We start from the raw sequence: 21,483 nt of genomic DNA, 5'->3' as shown, positions 1-21,483 counted from the left end.
ACATGTGCAATATTTGGATTTTAAATTTAAATTCGAATTATGTATCATGCACCCAATAATAAAAAATATACACACTGTTAATGTATAACACATTAATTCTATTTTATTACCGTCTCTCTCAAACGAGGCATTCAGACCAAGAGTATGAAATGTGCGTGGACTCGAGTACGTAGAATTCGTGCTCGTGAATCTCATGAGGCTTGCGAAAATGTGTGCTTCGGCTGCAGGACAAAAGTTTGATCCATAATGTAAATGTACAATCCAGTTTTTTTTTTTTTTGGGTCGAGCAATGCGTCCAAAAAGAATGGGATGATGAGACCTTTTGGAAAACCAAGAACCCAATTACAAAAGAAGTAGTTGGGCCTAATCCATTTGGATAAAACCCAACTGCATATTTTTATTATGGGCCCTCAATCAGGAACATCGACCTCTCCTGCACAAAGGGCTGAACAAAGGGTGCAAGTGATGCTATTGTGCTTTTTCAGAAACGAAGAAGTTAATATTGCGAAAAATGAAACTTCAGCCTGAATTGAAGAAGAGGAAAGCCGACGCTGCACCTTCTCCCCGGTAATTTATTCTTCATTAATCGTTCAATTTGGTGGAATTAGCCTTGCTGGTTTGTGTAATTCGTTATTCGTGAATCTGATTAGTGATTTTAAGCTAGTAATTTGACTGCTTATGCTAATTGCTCTGTGAAAAGTTATTACTGAGATTGAACTTGCTTCCCTAAAAGTTGATCATTTTAACAGTTCAATGTAGGCCGGGGAGGTGGTGATGGTTTTGGGGTAACTTTCAGGATCAACAAATGGTCGATAATCAGGACAGAAAGTAATTCTAAACTTCATAATTTTCTAGGAAGCAAAGTATGATAGGATCATGAAATGGTCTCTAGCAGGTAATGACAGTGTCTCAATAGGGTCATCTGATTTTGGGAGCTGAAATTCGCCCTCTTGTATTGGCTCTTTTGCTGGTTTACACTATTTGGGGGTTACATAGGCACGTATGCTTAATGTTAAAATCCTGTTGAGCCTAACCTATGATGTAGGTGACATGAAAATGTGATTGGGAAATGTGTAGAAGAAATATTCATGGAAAACACGAAAGGTTTTCTCCAAACAAAGCTATATCTGAAACGATCAATGGCCCCAGTGTATGTTGATTTGATTATTTTACTGAAGCAGAAGTACTCGTATAGTTTTTATGACAATCTAGCATGTTTAAATGCCTGCAAGATTGGATTAGATGTATTATTTGTAGATCATGCTTGATATGGCTACTCTGACTTGTCTAACTTGTACTCTTGTATAACATGTTTTGGAAATTCAAAAACTTTGCTCTTCCCTTGCAGGACTTCTTCTGCACAAAAAGATGACAATGAATCTGCGAAGACATTAATAGATAAATTGACAGTATGGACTTTTTATAAAATCCACATTGATGCTTATTTTATGGGTGTTAAGCCAGATTCAGTTATTTCCACTTAATGTGCAGGGCCCTATAGCTCAAACTAGCAAAAACAATCTGAAGATTCAACAGGCTAAGAATTTTGCAGTAGCCCAAGCACAACAAGAGCATTGCACAGGCAACTACAGGATTTTTGATTCCCCATTTGGCAATTTCCTGGTTCCTGTAATCCCAACTCGTGCAGAACTAAGTGGATAGCAGACGCTATGTTGTTCGTCTTTCTTTAACTATTGTTAAAAGCTCCCTAAATTTGTGAAGCAAATTTGCAGACACTTGATTGTTTGGGCGGAAACTCTAATGTTGGGGATGTCAGTAAATTTATTCCAAGTGAAGGAACTGCGATACCCTCATCTAGGGTGGGAGTGTTTGCCAACTGTGATGCCGTTCTCAGCAGAAGCTATTTCCGTGCTTGATATCACTGCCTGCAGAAATTTGGTATCGCTTTTTAGGTACCTATCCATGACTGGACCGATATCATCTACATGACCATGCGTAAACGCCACTGATAAGTTTGGCTAGGTCATGTTTGTTCCAATGTCCTGAGCTTTTCAAGACCTCATTTTTGCTTGGTGCTTACCCGTCCTCCCATGCGTAAAGTCGATGTATTGTCTAAGCAGCCGATGGGAGCAATGGTTTTGGCTGCAGCTTGGACCATCAAGATTGCCGAGTCAGTCACCATCCATCTGCAGGAATATATTGCACTGATCAGTCCCTCTCATGTGCTTGCTCAACCCCACCATGATGTAGCTTTACTCGGAACCAAAAAAATCGTGTGCTAAAGAGTTGCCTCCCACTTTTTCGGAAAAACCCTTACCGGAACTAATCCCAAATGCTTTGACAGGTGGCATCAAAGAGATGGATGGCGAGTACGTTGATTCGATGGAACAAAACTTCCGATATTAGGTCGAACATTATATATTAATCAGCAAAACGATCTATTTTATGATCAACAAAGAAAACAGAAATTAGCAAAACCATCTAGATTGACCCCATTGGAGTTGCATATTGAAGTTTGTTGCCAGTGTTAAAAGGCGTATGTGAGGCCGTGAATTCTGCCCAATACGTATGTGATGTTTGACAAATGCGATGTAAGAATGTCATGGTAGCATATAATTGGAGGTTGTAACGAGGGACACCACCACGCAATGTTCCTACATAGTAGGGTGAAAAGGATGGGATGAGGGTTGTCTTTTTGTCAATGAGGTGTGCCTCTTTATTCTCTTATAGGAGTGTTTCTTTTCTGCATCCCTTTCCTGATAAATCTCATGGGCTAATCTGTCGTTAAAATATCTCTGGGTATGCTCTCTTGACTCTTGCTAGTTAACAAACTGTTGATGGAATGTACTCTATTTCATTCCTGTTGGCGGAATTTAAATTTGAGTGTGCGGAATCATGCTAATAACACATTAGCGTGCTACTCTGCAATAATTATCCTTAATTCTACGAACCATGTAACTGAATATCGAAGCGATACATTCCTTTTTTCGTTTGGTGTGTAAATTCTTTAATCAAGAATCTTTCTGCATATAATGCAAGATTAGGCTTTTCTTAGCCTAATCGTTGCACGCACTTGAAAATCTTGTAGCACACCCGTATACCACGTGCAAAATTTAGGAATATTGAGGAGATGTAAGGATTCAACTTCTTTTGTGTGTGTGTGTGTGTGTGTGTGTGGGGAAATGGTAAGGATTCAACTTTTAAGGCATAAATGGGACAATCGCGATGCTTACTGTAGAATAAATAACGAAGGCGGGTCCATTAACCAGTCGGGAGGGAAAGATACGTCAGATGAGAGAACATCTGCGGCATTCGGTAATCATGTTTGTCGGGACCTTCGTTCTTCTCTCATCGCAAACCTAAATGTTGAAGTTCCCACCCTGCAACTGCAACCGAATCTCGCGTCCATGCTAAAGTCAGAGGACAGAGGACCATGAACCTCACACTCGCTGGCGATAACTATTTCAACCATTAAGCATTATAAACCATCACCTGACACAACCACCGGGCCAATGGCTCAGTGGCCACCGGAAAGGGGTTTAAGTCCTTCGTTGGGTTGTAGGTGAGGATTCAAACCTCACCTGTAGTGAAAAAAATCTAAGGGTTGTGTCAGAGTATTTCCTTGGTCTAGTTGGGTCTGTACGTTTTTAATAGAGAAGTATATTTTTTAACTCCCTTGGTCTAGTTGGATCTGTATACTCACTAGTCCCTTACCATCAACTGACACAAGGACTGTTTGGATGTCTTGTTTATTGTTCTATTTTTTCACATTTTTAATAGAGAAGTATATTTTTTAACTTTGTTTACAGTAACTCTTTGAAAACATTTCTTGAAATTTTCAATATGTACACCTAAAATATCAAAACATACACGTTCATTTCTCTCTCCTATCATCATCTCCTTCAACCATTTTCACTCCTTTCCCCACTGTTGCCCCTTCTTTCTCCACCGGTGTTGAAGCACCCTCCTTTTTTTTATTTATTTTCTTTTCTTCTCTCCCTTCCTCTTTTCCGATTTTCCCTTCTCCTCCCTCTTTGGTCATGGCTCTAGTCGCACAACCAATAGGGGAGAGGAGCGAAAGGGGAAGGAGGAAATAGGGTGGCTGGGGAAAGGGGGAGGAGAGGAGGAAGATGAAGAAGAAGGGATCCTCAAGAGGAAGGAAAAAAAATACGATAGGAAGGGAGGTGGCAACGGTGATAGTGCCGGCTATAAGGGGAATGTGGTGGCGATAGTAAGGAGGAAAAAGGAGAGAGAAAGGAAAGAAAAAAAAGGAGAAAGTTTTTTACACACCATTTAAACACTTAAATCATACAAAAGTTTTTTTTATAACTTCTAAAAAAAAGTTATAGTAAGATATATTATAAATAAGGAAAATGACCTGTTTCATCTCTCATATTTCGTAAAAAAATTCTTTTCGTCCCTCACATTTAAAATGAAACAAATTGATCCTTCATATTTAAAAACCCAAGCTTTTACATTCTAGAAAGCAACTCTTAGTTGTGAATCAAACCATCTAACAACTCGGTTACAAATTTTAGGAGTAGAATTGATAGATCATTCGTAAAAATATATTTCTAACAACTAAATTAAACAATTAAAAAATCTTAATTAAAACCCATTTGCTTTTACATCGAACGCCTTCAGTGGTTCCATTTCACTAGCAAATCTGCTTTCATAGCAAGCTCTTGCAGCAGACCATATTCTATCTTTTAATGCAAGTCTAGTATGCTCTTTCTTGAAGTTATTATACATATGTTTCACACACATGCGGTGTTCAACACCAGGCAGTAGCTCATGTATTTCTTGAAATGGATCTTATGTATTTCCACCAGATGATGCTTCAACTGCACCTTCTCCTTCTTATCCTACTGTTTTCGGTCTCATGCCAATGCAGGAAACAGCTCCCTCTTCAGCGCCATTGACCAGAGTTCATCCCATCTCAACGTTGACTGTCACTCTACTTGTCCTGTGTGTGAGTGTGATTGCCATTGGCAGCGTTTGAATGATCTGAATCTGAGTAAGAGACATTTTTAATGGTTTGCAAGAGGATACAATCTTCCAAATCTCCAGAAGTTTATTTGTTCGGATTATTTCTGCATATATAGTTTTGAATTAGGCAAATTGATTTGGGTTTGCCTTCTTCTATTCTCTTTTGAAGAAGCAAATGGGTTATAATTAAGATTTTTTAATTGTTTAATTTATTTGTTAGAAATATATTTTCACAAATGATTTACCAATTTTACCCCTAAAATTTGTAACGGGGTTATTAGATGGTTTGATTCATAACTGAGAGTTGATTTTTAGGATGAAATGCTTGGATTTTTAAAAGTGAAGGACCAATTTGTTTCGTTTTAAATGTAAGGGTCAAAAAAAATTTTTTTACGAAATGTGAAAGATGAAACAAGTTATTTTCCCTTATAAATATCCAAAAAAAAACTCACCATTGTATGGACCTTAATCTCAATACAATTTTTTCTTCTTTTTGCAAGCCTCATTACAATTAGTATTTATATCTCTTTTTTTTGTTAAATTTCTACAATGCTTGAAAATCGGTAGAACCATCCAAAGCAAAATTATTAGTATAATTCATTCAATAAAATTGTCCACTGCGATCATAGTTGTAATAGTTGAGGCCTCCTCTTCCAAATTATTTCTTTAAAATTTCCTGCTTCGGTTATAATTTTTAGCCAAGAGTTAATTGCAGTGTTTGCAAATTTATCTTCTGACGATTAGGGCTTTACATATTTTAGGAAAAACAAACGTTTTTTTTAAGGCAAGGCTGACGGTATGGCTACTGGCTAGGTAGCCGCCAAGTCTTAACGGTATGCTTAAAGCTTACCACTTCATAGTTTACACCAACTTTGTTAAATACCAAGACCTTTTTACGCTTCCGCTGTTTTTATTAAAAAAAAAAAAAAAAAAGAACAAGAATGCGATATATGACTTGTCATAACATGGATATTCATAACTGGTTGAGGTACCGTTCACGCCACCGCACTTGAGGCTGCAAACGAATCGAACCGCTCGCGAGCGGTTCGAATCGAGCTCGAGCCGGCTCGCGAGCTTAAGTATATATATTTTTTTATTTTTATTTTTATTTAATAATAAAATTATGTATATTATATATATTTTTTATTTTTTATTTTCATAATGAAATTACGTATATATCCTTAATATTTTATTATTAATTCAGAAAAAAATATTATTTTATTTATTTTTTTAAAAATAAAATATTTTTTTTATTTTTTTCGAGTTCGGCTCGACTTGATTCGAGTCGAGCTCGAACTCGAAAATTGCCAGCTCGTCGAACTCAAGCTCGAATTTGGTAAAATTTAATCGAGACTCGGTTCAATTAACTTAAAACTTGACTCGGTTCGGCTCGTTTGCAACCCTAACCTCACTATATATAAAGTAGTAGACTAGTCGTAGCATATATCTAACGTGTAGAATTCGTTATGGCTGTCAGGTTTTAATTTCACTTATCATTGGAAAGTCAAAATTCGCATGCAAGCTTTCAAGGTTGTGCGCCATTCCCTCCCCAGCCAGCTGTTTTCTTTTCTCCCGAATATGGTCAGCTTTTGCTGGATGCAAGTTGTTGCTTTGGTCAAAAAAAAAACAAGAAGTTGTCGCTTTGGTCGTAATTCCCGTAATTCCCATTCAGCAAATTCGGCCCCCAGGACCGTTTCAGGCTTTCAGCCGATTCGCACGTCACGTCATTGAAGGCCTGCATACATTTGCTCCAAATAATTTTTTATTTTATTTTATAAAACAAAAGCCAACAGTATTAATAAACTGGATGGAAATCATGCTACACGATTTGCTTGATAAAGAAAATCATAGTTATTAAAATCAACTCGGGTATCAACCCAACAGGAGGATCGAATTGATGGATTAGTGGTTTAATTGATGGATCGTAGGTTGATTCATTGGATCACACTGCATAATAAAAAAAATATATAATATAATTAAATAAACATATAAATTATAATATAAGTACAAAAATTTTTAAATATTAATAAGTTATAACCTATTCATGTTTCATAGTTCATACACACAAGCCATATCCATACGTGTTCCTTATTTCATGAATTCATATTGATATTATATATAAACATAAATAATAAATCTAAGTGTCCAAAAGAGAAATAAACCCTAATTTCCATATTTCTTTTCAAATTTTCTCATATATTTTTCAAAAAGATGACAATGCCCATGTTGGTGTGACTGGTCAAATTAAAAAATTGAGTAAAAAGGTAATTTTAAAAATATTTCAAAACCCACTGAGTTTACCGGGTCACCGATTCAACCGTTTGACTCAAACGATTCAAAGCGAATTATCTGCCACTCTAGTCCAATTGTTGAACCGGCTCGATACCATGACAGTATCAGTGGTTTGACCAATTCAACCGTTGGACTGGACTGAGTTTAAAAACTATGAAGAAAGCTAAATTAATGGTAGGAAAATACAAAGAGCGTGATACAATTATATGTAATCTGAAAAATTATTAAATTTACTAGAGTTATAAAATAAGAAGGATTACACTCTGAATCACTAATCATCAAATCTAACCAATTCCACGAGCTACTCTATAAATATCCATGCATGACTATTTCCTCAAATCCACTATCCAACTAATTTAAGTTTAAAACTGATGCTGCTGAAATCTGTGTTTTAAAACTCGGATCGGACCGGCCAGTTCGATTGATCGAATCGAGAACCGGCCAAGTGTCCGGTCCGAGTTATGCTTAAAAACTGGGTAAGTAAAAATCCAGTCAAATTTGGTCAAAAATGGGTTTGACCGGAAAAAATCGGATTTTTTTTCTGTTCAAACAACATTTAAAAAAAAAAAAGCTCGAACTTTTTCAATATTACGTTTTGACCCCTAGATTGTTAAAAATTATTAATATATCTCAAATATTTCATACTTTATCAATATTTTCTTAAAGTTTGGTATTAATTTTCAATTAAGTCCATAATTTTAATTCTAAACTTGTTAATGCTCATTAAATAATATAAATTGTTACTTGATTGTTCTAATTTCTTTGTATTTTATTATTAAATATATTTAAAACATCAAATATATATGAATATATATTTATTAATATTTACATGTTATTAGGTATTTTACATATAATATTTTAATTTTTTAATAATTTTTATTTATGACGTCATCCGGTTCAACCCCTATCGAATCTAGTTGAACCCATTAACCCTTGACCCCCTGAGTTTGGCCGAGTCGATACTCAGTCCGGTTATGAAAATATAGGCTGAAATCATTAAACATATGCTCGAGTTGGGCGTGGCATTGGGGGGGGGGGGTTGGAGGGATTTTACAATTAGGTTGTTTAATTCAATAATCTATGTATACTCCAACTCGATAATGGAATATTGAAATGAATTTTAACATGCCTTCGTTGACAATTAAGTTGAATCGATTAATAGCGAGAATGTTGTGCTAGTAAACATAATTGCATTTGAAAATGGAAAAATTACTTGGTGCAATTAATGTTGCGTCTAATTTTGTACAAGAAGCCCAATATAAATCATCTATAAGTAAACCTCTTATATTTTCTATGCACCTTCATTTATTATCTATAATCTATCAAATAATTAAATATTTTGTGAATAATCACTTGTTGCACAACGATTTTTCGTCCCAATCTCATGCAAATTTTTTTAAATTTTTATTTTTATGGAAGTTTCCAAGCCTTATAAAAAGGGAAAGAAGAAAGAATGGGGGGCTCTGAAAGTTAAACTAGAGAATTGAAGATCACTTAGCTAATATGTTATTACTAGTTAAATTAAATTTCGAGAACAAATTTTATTTACTTTGTTGGCAAATAAACCGGCGATGAGCAAATTAGTAATTTACTCCCCGTGCTTTTCTTGATCCTTGGAGACTGACATATAATGTGCATCAAACTAACACGAAAGCCACGGATATGTACACAGCTTTTGACTCTGATGGCTGGGAATGAAGAGTTTAGGCATGTAGTAAAATTAAAATGTTCCCGAACGGGCTAACACCCTTTGAATTTCACATCATGCGAATCATCATCCTGTCATCCTATTCAGTTTGCTCTTTTTGTCTTTTGACCAAAATTTTTGTTTTCCTTTTGTACGACCTTAATTGGTCTTCGATATCAAACTAAAAAAAAGATGTCCGTTGACTTTTAACTCCTCAAGTTTTCCAAATGTTTTATATGTTTCCACAAAAAAAAAAAAAAAAAAAAAAGAGGAAAATTTCCACATGTTTGCGTGCAGAATTAAGCATTGCCATGTGCAATTAATGCTTCAACACTTCTTTAAATTACTGGACTTTCAAAACCAGCGGCTTAAACTTTGGCTCCTACATCATTTAATTTTTGGATCTTGACTTGGATAAGGATAATTAATGCCACGGCTTCAAATTGGAGTTGGTAATCAGCAGTGGATGTTAATCTATTAACTATTAACCCACTTTTTGGATACCATTTACGATGTTGTTGCAATAGATTCAACATCCACATGCGATTATTCCATCCATTCCATATCCTATCCTTCAACGTCCGAAACCTCAACAAGTTCGAAAGCGCACACACAAATAACAGAAACATGCGGAAAGCAAATTTCCTTCCCATCTGGGATTTTTAAAGTGAAAACGGGGGGAGAAAAACTCATCTATCAAAAAAGTAGCTTTCCAAGCCTTTTTCCTCAGCCAATCCACGACGACAAAATTGGGATACACCAGAAGAATAAAAGAAATCAAGAATCATATAAGCATTAACGGTAGGAATAACAGTAACAAAGTTCTCTGATCGTCTGTCCTATAATCTTATTCCACTTCACGGCAACATTTTGTTGTTTTCTTTCCTTAGAATTACATTTGCATTTTTTTAACCTCATTAGAATTATATATATGTATACAGTACCTTGATAAAATCTTCGTCCCCAAAAAGAGGGGAAAAAAAAATAAAAATTCCTCAAGGTTTCTTCCACGAGTTCCCTTCATTCGTCACGGGCACAGGGCCATATATTCAGCTCTCATTAAAGCTACCAACTTTGTTAAGAGTAATTTGTGGAGTATTTGGTTTCTTTATTTATTTCTTTCTTTTGGTAGTAAAACTTTTGGTTGCATAGGATATTGGGAGATGGGGAAGGTGGCGGTGACGGTGGCGGTGGTATGTGCGGCGGCCGCTTGCGCGGTGGCAGCGCTGGTAGTTAGGAATCGCATGAAGAGTTTGGGGAAGTGGGCTAAGGTTATGGCCATACTTAAGGAGTTCGAGGAGCAGTGTGGGACACCCACTGCCAAGCTCCGGCAAGTCGCCGACGCCATGACAGTAGAGATGCACGCCGGACTTGCTTCTGAAGGTGGCAGTAAACTTAAGATGCTTATCAGCTACGTTGACAACCTCCCCACCGGGTATGATGATCTCTGACTTATTTTTTCGGTATTTCGGAGTTCATATTTTCTGTTACTGTCGAGATAAAAAAGAAATTTGTAAGTAAAAGTTGTGAACTTGGCAGCGTTTGGAAGTAAAATTTTCAACTATTTGATTATAGTAGTTAGATCACTTTTAGCTTTATAAGTTGTTTATGGGTTAATTTATCAGATAGCGTGTAATATAGGTGAATCAGGTGATAAGTCTTCCTGCTGAAATCAAAATGCAATTTGTCTTTTTTCCTGGGTGTAACTGTTTTTCTTTTGTTTTCTTTTTTGGATTGTATTTGTAGCGTTTGGTGATTTGCATCTGTGAGGTGTGAAATTATAGATGTCAATTTCTCCAGGGAGAAAAATTCTTCCAATTTATTGATTTTTTAGTGATAAATCATGAGTCTTGATGCTAGCTAATCTGCGAAGTCGGAAGTAGTATCTATAAGACAAACACTTCCTCTGATGAAAATATAGACAACTTTTAACCGTCGAGTTATGATTATTCTAAAATAGTTGAGGCTCGTGAAGCATAAGTTCTAAATTTTGATTATAAACTGACATTCACATGATACTTTACCTATGGAGACGGGATTCTTAGGGTTCCCTTCTAATTGTTTCAAGATTGGTCTCTTATTTTGAACCGCACATAAGGAATTAAAAATGTTGAACATAATCACAAGGCATTAGTATCAGAGATGGACTGTGGCTATTGAAAATCATCAAAAGTATTACCAGACAACAATATGTCTACTTTTGAGGTTATATTCTGGGAACTAAGTGTAAGTTCAAAACCAATGAATATGGATAGTGATGCTTTCTCTCTTGCAGTTGTGACAGGACCATAGTTTAGGAATTGTTCCTAAAATTCCTCTGGTAATTCCTTTTAGAGCACATATCTAGCATAGCATTGTAGTCTTTTGTTAGTTTTCCTAGAAGCATGAAGATATATAGTGGCATTCATCTTAAGTATTCTTGGATGCTTTAACCAAGTTGCAATGTATGCAATATGTTCCCTAACACAAATTATTTCCTGCAAACTTGTGCATAACCTTTCTTCTGTGGACCTATTGTTTTGTTTCAAGAAAAAAGTATATCACATATTCATTAATGAGATATATATACTTGGGATTAAATGTTCTAATGACTTCCCTTTTTTCCTTGTGAAGGGATGAGAAAGGGTTATTTTATGCATTGGACCTTGGCGGTACAAACTTCCGGGTACTACGTGTGCAATTAGGTGGACATGAAAAGCATGTGGTCAAAAGAGAATTTCAAGAGGTTTCAATTCCTCCACACTTGATGGCCGGCTCAACAGAAGTAAGTGTCAACATAAAAGCAATAACAAGAGATGCTGATTAGGTGCTTGCTTACTGAAGTTCAAACCTCTAACTTCTGCTGCTTTCAGGCATTATTTGATTATATTGCTGGTGCACTGGCAAGATTTGTGGCTACAGAGGGTGAAGATCTTTGTCTTCCGCCTGGTAGGCAAAGGGAGCTGGGTTTCACCTTTTCATTCCCAGTTCAGCAATTATCTGTAGCATCTGGGACTCTTATCAAATGGACAAAGGGCTTCTCAATAGAAGATACAGTCAGTACCTGGCATTTATTTATTTCTTGGTATCATTGAAAACTTGATCAATCATTACTTGCAGTATCTGCTTTTATTTGGTGTTTAATTGAATGAAAGGTTTGAGGATTGTGGAGGCAGGACCATTGTTCTGAGAATGTTTTCAGGTCTTACACCTTGTAAATAACAAACAATCTCTTTGCTTTCTGTTGACATCAATTCCAGTGTTGTTAGAAAAGCAAGCAAGAGTGTATACACATGCGCCTTGGTGTTTGCTTGCCAAAAAGGGAAAAAAAAAGGAGGAGGAGAAGAAAGAAAGGTCTGACATTGATGTGTTAATTTAGATCAAAAGGAGAAAGGATCCAACTCACCAATTGGGCCATGCCACCACATAAATGGTAGGATACATATTAGAAGTTTACATTTGCTAAGAGGTAGATTCTTTGTAATTGATCTGGTGGTAGGCTCAGTGGCCAAATTGACCAACAAAAAAGACTATTTGGCTTAAACGCATTGCACTTTATTAATTGTTGGAGAAAGGGCATAACAGGAAGAGTTGCTTCTTAGTTCTTACTTGCCCTCTCTCATTCTTTCAGTGGCATCTCTGCCTTCTCTCAACATTCGAACATTTTGATTTCTCGCTCTTGTCTCCTCTTTTCCTCTTTCTTTCGTGGTGCAAGCCTGTCCAATTTTTTTTAACAAACTTGTTCATAATTAAGTTCTATTTGACAGACTCCATGAATCACAGTTAGATATTAGCATCAAGTCTCTATTTCAAGAAAATCCAAAACGTCATCTGCACACTTGCTTTTCTTAATATTGGCACATATACCTAGCTGTCTCTGTATTTCAGAGGGTCGGAAGAGGGGCAGGTGGAGGGTGCAGAAGGAGAATTTTAGAGCTTACCCCCCATTAAGTTTCTTCACTTGTTCTTGTGTCTTAACTTTTTTGCTTTTGCAACCTAGGTTTCTTAGTGGGGTTAATTGGTGCTACATTTTTGAAGTCAGACTAAGTTTTGTAACTTCAAAGTGGATTCGTGTCATGAAGCGTAGATTGGACTAAATGCATATCAGCTGACAGTTGCATAAAAGAGAAGATATTTACCCTGTCTTATGTGAAGTGACTCACAACAAGTGGAAAATATATCTCTAGTTCTGACACGCATCAATGGCCATTGAACAATTGAAGTTTCTGTTTATGTGTCTCATAAATAATCTGCATTTTGTCAGTTAATGATTAGATGCATTTATATGATTTTCTGATTTAAAACTGCACAATATTGCATATGCAAGATTTTTTTCTACATTTCTCTATTCTTGCACTCCTATCGAAATAGGTTGGACAAGACGTTGTGGGAGAGTTATCAAAAGCAATGGAAAGGATTGGTCTTGATATGCGTGTGGCAGCTTTGGTGAGTTACATATAGTCCATTTTTAGTTTTTTTTTTTCATTTGTGCATTATAGTCCTTTTTCTGCTGTCCCTCTGGGGTGGCTGCTTAATTTTGAAGGTCAAATCTCTTTTAGCATGCAGATTTCTCATATTGCTTGGCTACTGTAGGTCAATGATGCAGTTGGAACCTTAGCTGGAGGTCGATACAACCACCCAGATGTTATGGCTGCTGTTATCCTGGGTACAGGGACTAATGCAGCATATGTCGAGAGGGCGCATGCAATTCCGAAGTGGCATGGTCTGCTGCCTAAATCAGGAGAGATGGTTGGCATTCTCCAAATTACTCAAGCAGTTTAATACCACAATCAAGCCTTGTTTTATCTTCTCATATTTTCTCTGCCAAATTAATTTCTTTATGGCATTGAACTGTGTAGGTTATCAACATGGAATGGGGTAACTTTCGGTCATCACATCTTCCACTAACTGAGTATGATCAAGGGCTTGATGCTGAGAGTTTAAACCCTGGGGAACAGGTCAACAGAGCACTTTACAGCTGCTTTGTTTTTAATAAGTTTATTATGGATTATTTTGTGTATTTCAAGTTTCTAATACCAGCTAACTGGTACAGATTTTTGAGAAGATTATATCTGGGATGTATTTAGGGGAAATTGTGCGTAGAGTACTATGCAGGATGGCTGAAGAAGCTGCCTTTTTTGGTGATGGTGTTCCTCCAAAGCTAAATATTCCTTTCATATTGAGGTGTGCCATCAGATCAAGATGTCAACCTTAGGTTTTGGTAGTTTGTGAACATTTTTTAAAGCGTACAATGTTAACTTTCAATTTTGGCAGTATGTAATTGTACATTGCGGTCGTGAGACATAATCTATAGATTTTCTGCATTCATATGCTTTTACTATTTTGTTCAACTAATTCTAATGCATTAAACTTGAAACACACAGTTACTGACTGCTTTATATCCAGGACCCCTGAGATGTCTGCAATACATCACGACACATCTTGTGATCTCAAAGTGGTTGGTGCAAAGCTAAAAGATATTTTAGAGGTATGGCACCAGGCAACAGAAAAGAAACACGAAGTTGCTAAAATGTTTGTTTAATTTCTTTGACAACTAGTGAATTCCTCTTCCTTTTTTTTTTTTTTTTTTTTTTAAAATTTCTGGTCTACTGGGTTAGCATGCATTATCATGCACATTTGAAAGGTGTTGTAGTACTTGGCAGAATGACTACTGACTTCTTATTTTACTTGTTCTCCTTTCCTGGTGGTAGATTCCTAATTCTTCGCTTAAAGTACGGAAAGTAATAGTGGAGATATGCGATATTGTTGTCTCCCGTGGAGCACGCCTCTCTGCTGCTGCGATCCTGGGAATTCTCAAAAAATTGGGTAGAGATACTATAACGGATGGAGAGAAGCAGAAGTCAGTTGTAGCTTTGGATGGCGGACTTTTCGAGCACTACACAAAGTTCAGAAATTGTATGGACAGCACTCTCCAGGAATTGCTTGGAGATGCTTACGAAAATGTTTCAATTATCCATTCAAATGATGGTTCTGGCATTGGTGCTGCGCTCCTGGCTGCCTCTCATTCGCAATATCTCGAAGTAGAGGAATCCTGATCCTGGTATGAGCTGTAGTGCTGCCAAAAATTGATCTACTGCGTTGGAGCTCTATATTTCTGTCATCCTTTCCCTGGGGGCAATTGCAGCAGCCGAATCAAGGAGATGTCGCGAGGACCGGTTTAATATATGGTCTAGCAGAGCTCCAAACTGAGCCATGGACCCGTGTGCCTCTAGATTTCTGGCCCGTAACTGAGACAATGTCTTCGTATTTTTGTTAGTAATTCCCCCCCTCCCTCTTTGGCTTAAGAGTAGTGTCTTAAAGTTAAGGCTTTGTTGTAAGATCATTTGGGCATTCAAGATTAGGTATAGTGCACATGTAGATGATACTCTTTGGATCAAATAAAGTCCTGCGCAACATATTAAACGGACTTGATGGAGATCCACATGAAGTGAGTAGCAGTTTTAGTACTAGGCTTCATCAAGTTTTTCTGAGGTTGTTTTAAGCAATCTATACATAAATTACTACATAATCTGTCAACCCATTTTTCCTAGTCGTGTTGCTAGACTATATCCATTTAAAGACTATACATATATTGATCCGAAACTTGTAGACACCAAAAACGAATGCTGCTTCGTAGCAGCTGCAGTGACTGCCAGCCGTTTTCATACGAGCTGTGGAAATGCTTGCTATAATAAGCTTTACTTTCCCTACTTGTACACCAATTACAGTTTGAAAACACCATGTATCTCCTAATTCTAGACAACTAGTATAAGCTAACTCATGCAGCCGTGCCCCCATGAACCCGCTCCAATCTCCTTAGCCTGCTTCTGTTGCTTGGTTCAGAACCTTCATCGATTTCCCAACTTTGTGGATCAACCACCTGATGGTTACATTTTCAAGCTTTATCAGACCATTGAGTCGAAGCCGCCATCTTCGTCGATCAACGACTTCTCACGCTTTGAGTTGTTAAGAAGGGGGGCAAAATCACACTCACTCCTGCCATTCTTTTCTCCCATTGGCACTGAATGAACAGAGCGGAGCAAAATTTGTAAAACGTCCCTCATTGTAGGGCGGTTCGAGGGCACCAATCCGGTACAGAAAATACCGAGTTTGAACACGTTGGCTATCTCATCTAAGTAACAAGGCTCCATTATGTCCTCGTCGAAGGCATCAATTATTGGTTTCCCTTCTTGAAAGTGACGCCACGCCCATTCTGCAAGCGATGAAGTCTCATCACCGTAATTGCCTTCTCTTCCAGTAACCAGTTCCAGAAGGATGACCCCAAAGCTATACACATCAACCTTCTCATTCACTCTTCTTGTCTGAGCATACTCTGCAATACAAAATCAAGAAACAGAACAACTAAGTTGAGTTTGGTAGTATTTAAAGTGATCATAATCAAATAATCCCCCTTTCGACAAAAAAATTATATAAAAAAAAATCAAATACATTTGACAAATTACAATACCACGTACCAGGAGCAATGTATCCGAATGAGCCGGCTACAACTGACATTGTGTTGGGCTCTCCATCCTTCACTAACATCCTAGCCAGACCAAAATCTGCAATTTTTGCATTGAATTCAGAATCTAGCAAAATGTTGCTTGATTTTAAATCTCGGTGAATTATAGATGGTGAGCAGTCATGGTGCATATAGCAGAGCCCTCGAGCAGCATCAATTGCAATCTGCAACCTCTTAGGCCACTCCAGGACAATATGGTGGATTGAACCTGTGTTAGCAGACCGGTTCCTCTTGCAATGAAGCCAACGATCCAAACTACGATTTTCCATATACTCGTAGACCAGTAACTTCGAACTATCCGTTGAGATGCAACACATTAACTTCACAATGTTGGAGTGTCGAATAGTGCCCAAAATCTCAACTTCTGCAAGAAATTCTTTGTGATCCAACCTTTTGCTGTTGCAAATCTTCTTAACAGCAACATATGCACCTGAACTATTAATTGGAACACGATAGACATTTCCTGAACCTCCACTTCCAATCATATTGCTTTCTGTCAAGCTTGATAGAAGGGATGGTGCAGTGAAATTCAACTTCTGAAATGAGGTTAATTTCCAAGTTGAATCCAATCCCTGTTTTTTCTTCTTGTAACCTCTGATCAAAAAGAATGTGTATACTAAAGCCACTAAAAAGCCAAATGCGGCTATACTTGAAACAGCTGCGACAAATTTTGCTGAAAGCTTGTTTGACTCCCGGGTATGGGAAGCACAGGCGTTAAGGCCTAAAGATGGATTACGTGAACAAAGACCAGCATTACCCAAGAAACTTCTGTCAAAAGCTGCATTTTCAAATTCACCAGGTATTCTACCAGAGAGGCGATTGGAAGAGAGGTTGAGGGAATTTAACCTTAGAAGCCCAATTTGAGCTGGAATTTGACCTGAGAAGTCATTTTCTGACAAGTCCAAGGCATTAAGGACAGGTAAAAGGCCAATTGCTGCAGGTATTTGGCCAGAAAGCTCGTTGTTACTGAAGCTCAAGACATTTAACCCCTTCCATGAGATTATGCTTGATGGCAGACTCCCAGAAAGCCGATTGCCATCAAGCAGAAGTGTTCCCAACTCTGGAAGAGAAGTCAACTCTTGAGGAATTTTACCACTGAACAGGTTATTGCTTGCCTTAAACTCCCTTAAATTATTCCAAGATGACACTCCAGCTGGAATTTCACCTGAAAACTGATTGTTACTGATGTCAAGAATTGACAAACCTGATGCAACTTTGTCCGGTAGCTGGCCAGTAAATGAGTTATTCTGTATCAACAAAGTTGTCAAATTTGTTGTCCACAAACCATCCGGAATTTGGCCTGAAAATTGATTACCTTGAAGCTGTACAACCTGCATGCTGTCACAGTTCCCAAGGGATGGTGGTAATTCTCCTGTAAGACTGTTCCCAAAAGCAACCACACCAATTAGCACACCGTTCTTGCATAAATCCTGTGGCAAATTTCCAGTGAAATTGTTGGCTGAAACCTCAAAGGTCCTGAGCTTCGAGTGTCTCCCAAAATCTGGTGGCAGCTGACCTGATAGATTATTGTAGAACAATTTAATGTCTACTAGTGATGGCAACATGCCCAAACTAGTAGGTACTTCGCCTGATAATTCATTGAAATCCAGAGCTAGCCCTGTTAAGTTTGTCAATTTGCCAAACTCATCCGGTATTTTCCCCGTTAAGCTGTTATGAGACAGGTCAATTATCTCCAAATTCAAGGCCTCAATTGATGATGGTATTGACCCGACCAGCCTGTTCTTGTAAAGAAAAAGATCGCTCAGATTTTTCAGCTGAAACAGTCCACCAGGGATATTTCCACTGAGCTCATTTTCTGACAAGTCCAAGGATTCCAGAGCCGTCATGTTCCCAATGTCTTGTGGGATCTCTCCAATCAAATTAGTCTGAAACATCCATAAAAATCTCAACTTTTTCAACCGAGTGAAACTCGAGGGTATGGGTTGTGGGACAAATCGATTAGTACTCAAGGCCAGCTCTTCAAGATTCAGCAAATTGCCAATCTCTGCAGGGAAAGAACCATTAAACAGGTTTCTGGCGTAAAGGCATTTAAGCCCCGCTAGCTTCCCAATAGCTGGAGGGATATCGCCAGTGAAATTGTTGACTTCAAGTATAAGGTACTGGAGGGTGCTAGGGGATAGCCTGTCAATATCATCAGGAATAGTGCCAACGAACAAATTCTGAGACAGGTCAAGGTATTCGAGCTTGGAGCAGTTGTAGAGAACTGTAGGGAAGGAGCCGGGGATGGAATTGTGGTTGAGATCGAGAACTGTGAGGTTCTTGAGGTCACAGATAAATGATGGGATTGTTTCTGTGATTGCCAAATTGGAGACGTTGAGTTTTGTGACTGATCCACTTGTGCAGTTGATCTCTGGCCAGGTGCATGGGTCTGATGATGAGGTCCAGTGGGACAGGGAGGGCGGATTCAGCCACTGCTGTTTGAGTTTGAGCAGAATGGTCTGTTCTTCTGGATTGGTTTTGGTAGTTTGTGAGTTGCCGAGGAAAGGCAAGGAGAGGAAGAAGATGGTGAATATCAGAGAGGTGAGCTGGGAAGACCATTGGGTAGTTTTGGACATTTTCAGGGGTGATTGAAGGAGGAGGATTACAAATTACAATGGAGAAGTTGAATGCTCATGGCCTGTCTGTAGAGTGTAAACTCTCAGGAATGGAATGGATGATGTACGCTGAGAGGAAATGCTTGGAAATTCTTATCAATTCCAGCGGCTATAAAACCAGTTTTAAAACCCCTTCTAACTCGCATCCCCCGCCGGCGGGGGGGGGGGGGGGGGGGAGGGGGTCCCCACTGCATAGAGACTACTATGTGAGTGGTGGGATTAATAAAAAATTTGCTGTTGGCATTCCTAGTGGGCCTGCCTTGTTAGTCTTCCCTTGTCGCGGCCGGTTTTATTTCATTTAATCAAAGGCTTCGCAACAAAATATGGCTATTGGCTATGGATCAGGTATTCATATGTAAGAGTGTGAATATTCGTGCTACGTATGATACTGACATTATTGAAAAAATAAAAATAAAAGGGTGAATTAAAAAAGATTAAAAAATTGTACCAACATAAATAAAATATAATATCTATCTAACAATTGTTTGAAATATGATAGAATGTGTATATTATTCAAAAATTACTTTTTTTTGAAAGATAGATCCTGAAAAAATAATAGAAATTTATATTAGAAAATGAATGATATATGAATAAAAATGAATATAATTAAATGTTGTTAAAATAAAATACTTACAAATATTATGCATTCGATTTGATAATCTTGCATGAAGGTGCGAACACTCTTCACACCAATCAACTTTTAGTATGAAAGCCAAAATTGATGATTTAATTAATTCTGTTGAATTTTGTGGAATGCGTACTAAAATAAAAATGCACGATCTTTGCATGAATTGATTCGTTGGTTGAAGAACCTATCACCATTTTCCTGAGAATTAAGTACGTGTGAAATTCAAAATTAGTGTTTTTTTTACATAGTTTATAAATAGCATTATAAAAAATAAATATATATCAAGAAATTATACCTTCCTTTGTAATTCTCTGAAATAAGAAGCATTACAATCAAATATGAATCGTACATGTCTGTCTTGTAGATTAAGATGCATGTTACGACTGGAATCTTTGATTTGTATGTTAACATTGTACCTGTTTGATAAATAAAATGTTATATACAACACAAAAAAATTTGTTGAAATTAAAAGTACATGAAATTAATTACCCAACAACAGTGTTGGCCACGTCACTACAATGCATACACACTATTTTTGAAAAACGATTTTCACATAATTATTCACAATTTTTGCATAACTTATAGAATATGTTTTCTATGTTAATGCTCTGAATGTAAGCAAGTATTCGAAAATATTTAATCTAGTAAGAATGAAAGAAGGTATAGGTTATGATTATAAATTTAAAAAATTTATGCAGTAATTAAATTAAATAGAATAAGTTTACCGTACGCATGATTGTATATTCGGATATCCATATTCTCTTTGAATTTGATATCAACAATACTTGTGATGTTGTAAAATTGTTTGAACTTAACTACATAATTAACTTTCGAGCACATGTATCATTTTCACACCTATAATTTTTTAAAATACATGTTGATAAGAGTATAAAACAACATTAAAAGTTTGATTTAGTGTTAGTGATGGAACTCACCAACTGTGAAGGTATCGAGCAAAATCTAAATTGTTATACAATTTGTTAGCTCCAATTGTACAAAGTGATGGTCCTACATAGTATGGTTATATTCGCTAAAAAACTATTCAAATTATATAGAGTATAAATAAAAGCATTTGATTTACCTCTGAAATTTCGTACACAAATACCACATGTTTGTAAAATATTATTTTTGTGTAGCAGACTGATATTATAGGGTTTGTAGTATATTAAATAACTTGATACTCAAATCACCGATGAGGCAAACTTTGTCTAAATAATCTTTACAGTGTCCTAACTCCTTGCCAAAAAAAAAAAAACACTAAATAGTTTTAATTGGAATCGCAACGTGCCAGTGCCATCTAGGTCTAATTTTGTTTTGATCAAAATCTAATCCTAATTGGTTCTGCTGTTTCTTGATCATGTTGCATGCTTGCGAATTAAAATTGTATTAAAATAGCATGTGAATGAACATTTATCTTTAATTAAGGAGTAAAAAAGATTTAAAGTATAAATAACAAATTATAAACGATTTATGAAGTAGATTAGGAAAAAGTTTTAAATTTTAAATTTGACTGGTGATAGGGTTGGTTATAACCCACTACTTTTTATATATTAAAATAAATACAATAATCTATAACCCACTACTTGTTATATTTTTGAAATTTTTTTTAGGATTAAATATAGTAAACCCCTTAACTTTACATTTAACTGCACTTTACCCCTTCAACTTTACATTTAGTTGCACATTTGTGATTTTTTTGAATCGTGATTGTAATTTGCAATGCTCATTTGTGGAGGTGGTTATAGGGTCAGTATGGTAACAAATATTTCTTAATTATAAAAATGTAACATTGTATTAAAATAGCATACGA

The 21,483-nt window shown here is 36.8% G+C and overlaps 2 protein-coding genes across 2 annotated transcripts; one reads left to right on the top strand and one right to left on the bottom strand.

Annotated features, from left to right (window-relative positions):
* Nucleotides 1–9,450: 9,450 nt before the first annotated feature.
* Nucleotides 9,451–15,335, top strand: LOC113691857 (hexokinase-2). Its single transcript, XM_027210184.2, has 10 exons — nucleotides 9,451–9,730; nucleotides 10,082–10,364; nucleotides 11,543–11,693; nucleotides 11,782–11,964; nucleotides 13,280–13,354; nucleotides 13,502–13,657; nucleotides 13,768–13,866; nucleotides 13,962–14,092; nucleotides 14,315–14,396; nucleotides 14,620–15,335. The coding sequence occupies exons 2-10, from the start codon at nucleotides 10,093–10,095 to the stop codon at nucleotides 14,962–14,964; spliced, it is 1,494 nt and encodes a 497-aa protein (XP_027065985.1). The 5' UTR covers nucleotides 9,451–9,730; nucleotides 10,082–10,092; the 3' UTR covers nucleotides 14,965–15,335.
* Nucleotides 15,336–15,477: 142 nt separating this feature from the next.
* Nucleotides 15,478–19,141, bottom strand: LOC113691856 (uncharacterized). The gene is made up of 2 exons (XM_027210183.2): nucleotides 16,384–19,141; nucleotides 15,478–16,241 (listed from the first exon to the last, which is right to left on the bottom strand). The coding sequence occupies exons 1-2, from the start codon at nucleotides 19,004–19,006 to the stop codon at nucleotides 15,814–15,816; spliced, it is 3,051 nt and encodes a 1,016-aa protein (XP_027065984.1). The 5' UTR covers nucleotides 19,007–19,141; the 3' UTR covers nucleotides 15,478–15,813.
* Between the last annotated feature and the right edge of the window lie 2,342 nt (nucleotides 19,142–21,483).

Source organism: Coffea arabica, chromosome 6c (assembly GCF_036785885.1).
Source record: "Coffea arabica cultivar ET-39 chromosome 6c, Coffea Arabica ET-39 HiFi, whole genome shotgun sequence".
NCBI classification, from domain to species: domain Eukaryota; kingdom Viridiplantae; phylum Streptophyta; class Magnoliopsida; order Gentianales; family Rubiaceae; genus Coffea; species Coffea arabica.
This window is presented reverse-complemented; position numbering and strand designations above follow the sequence as displayed.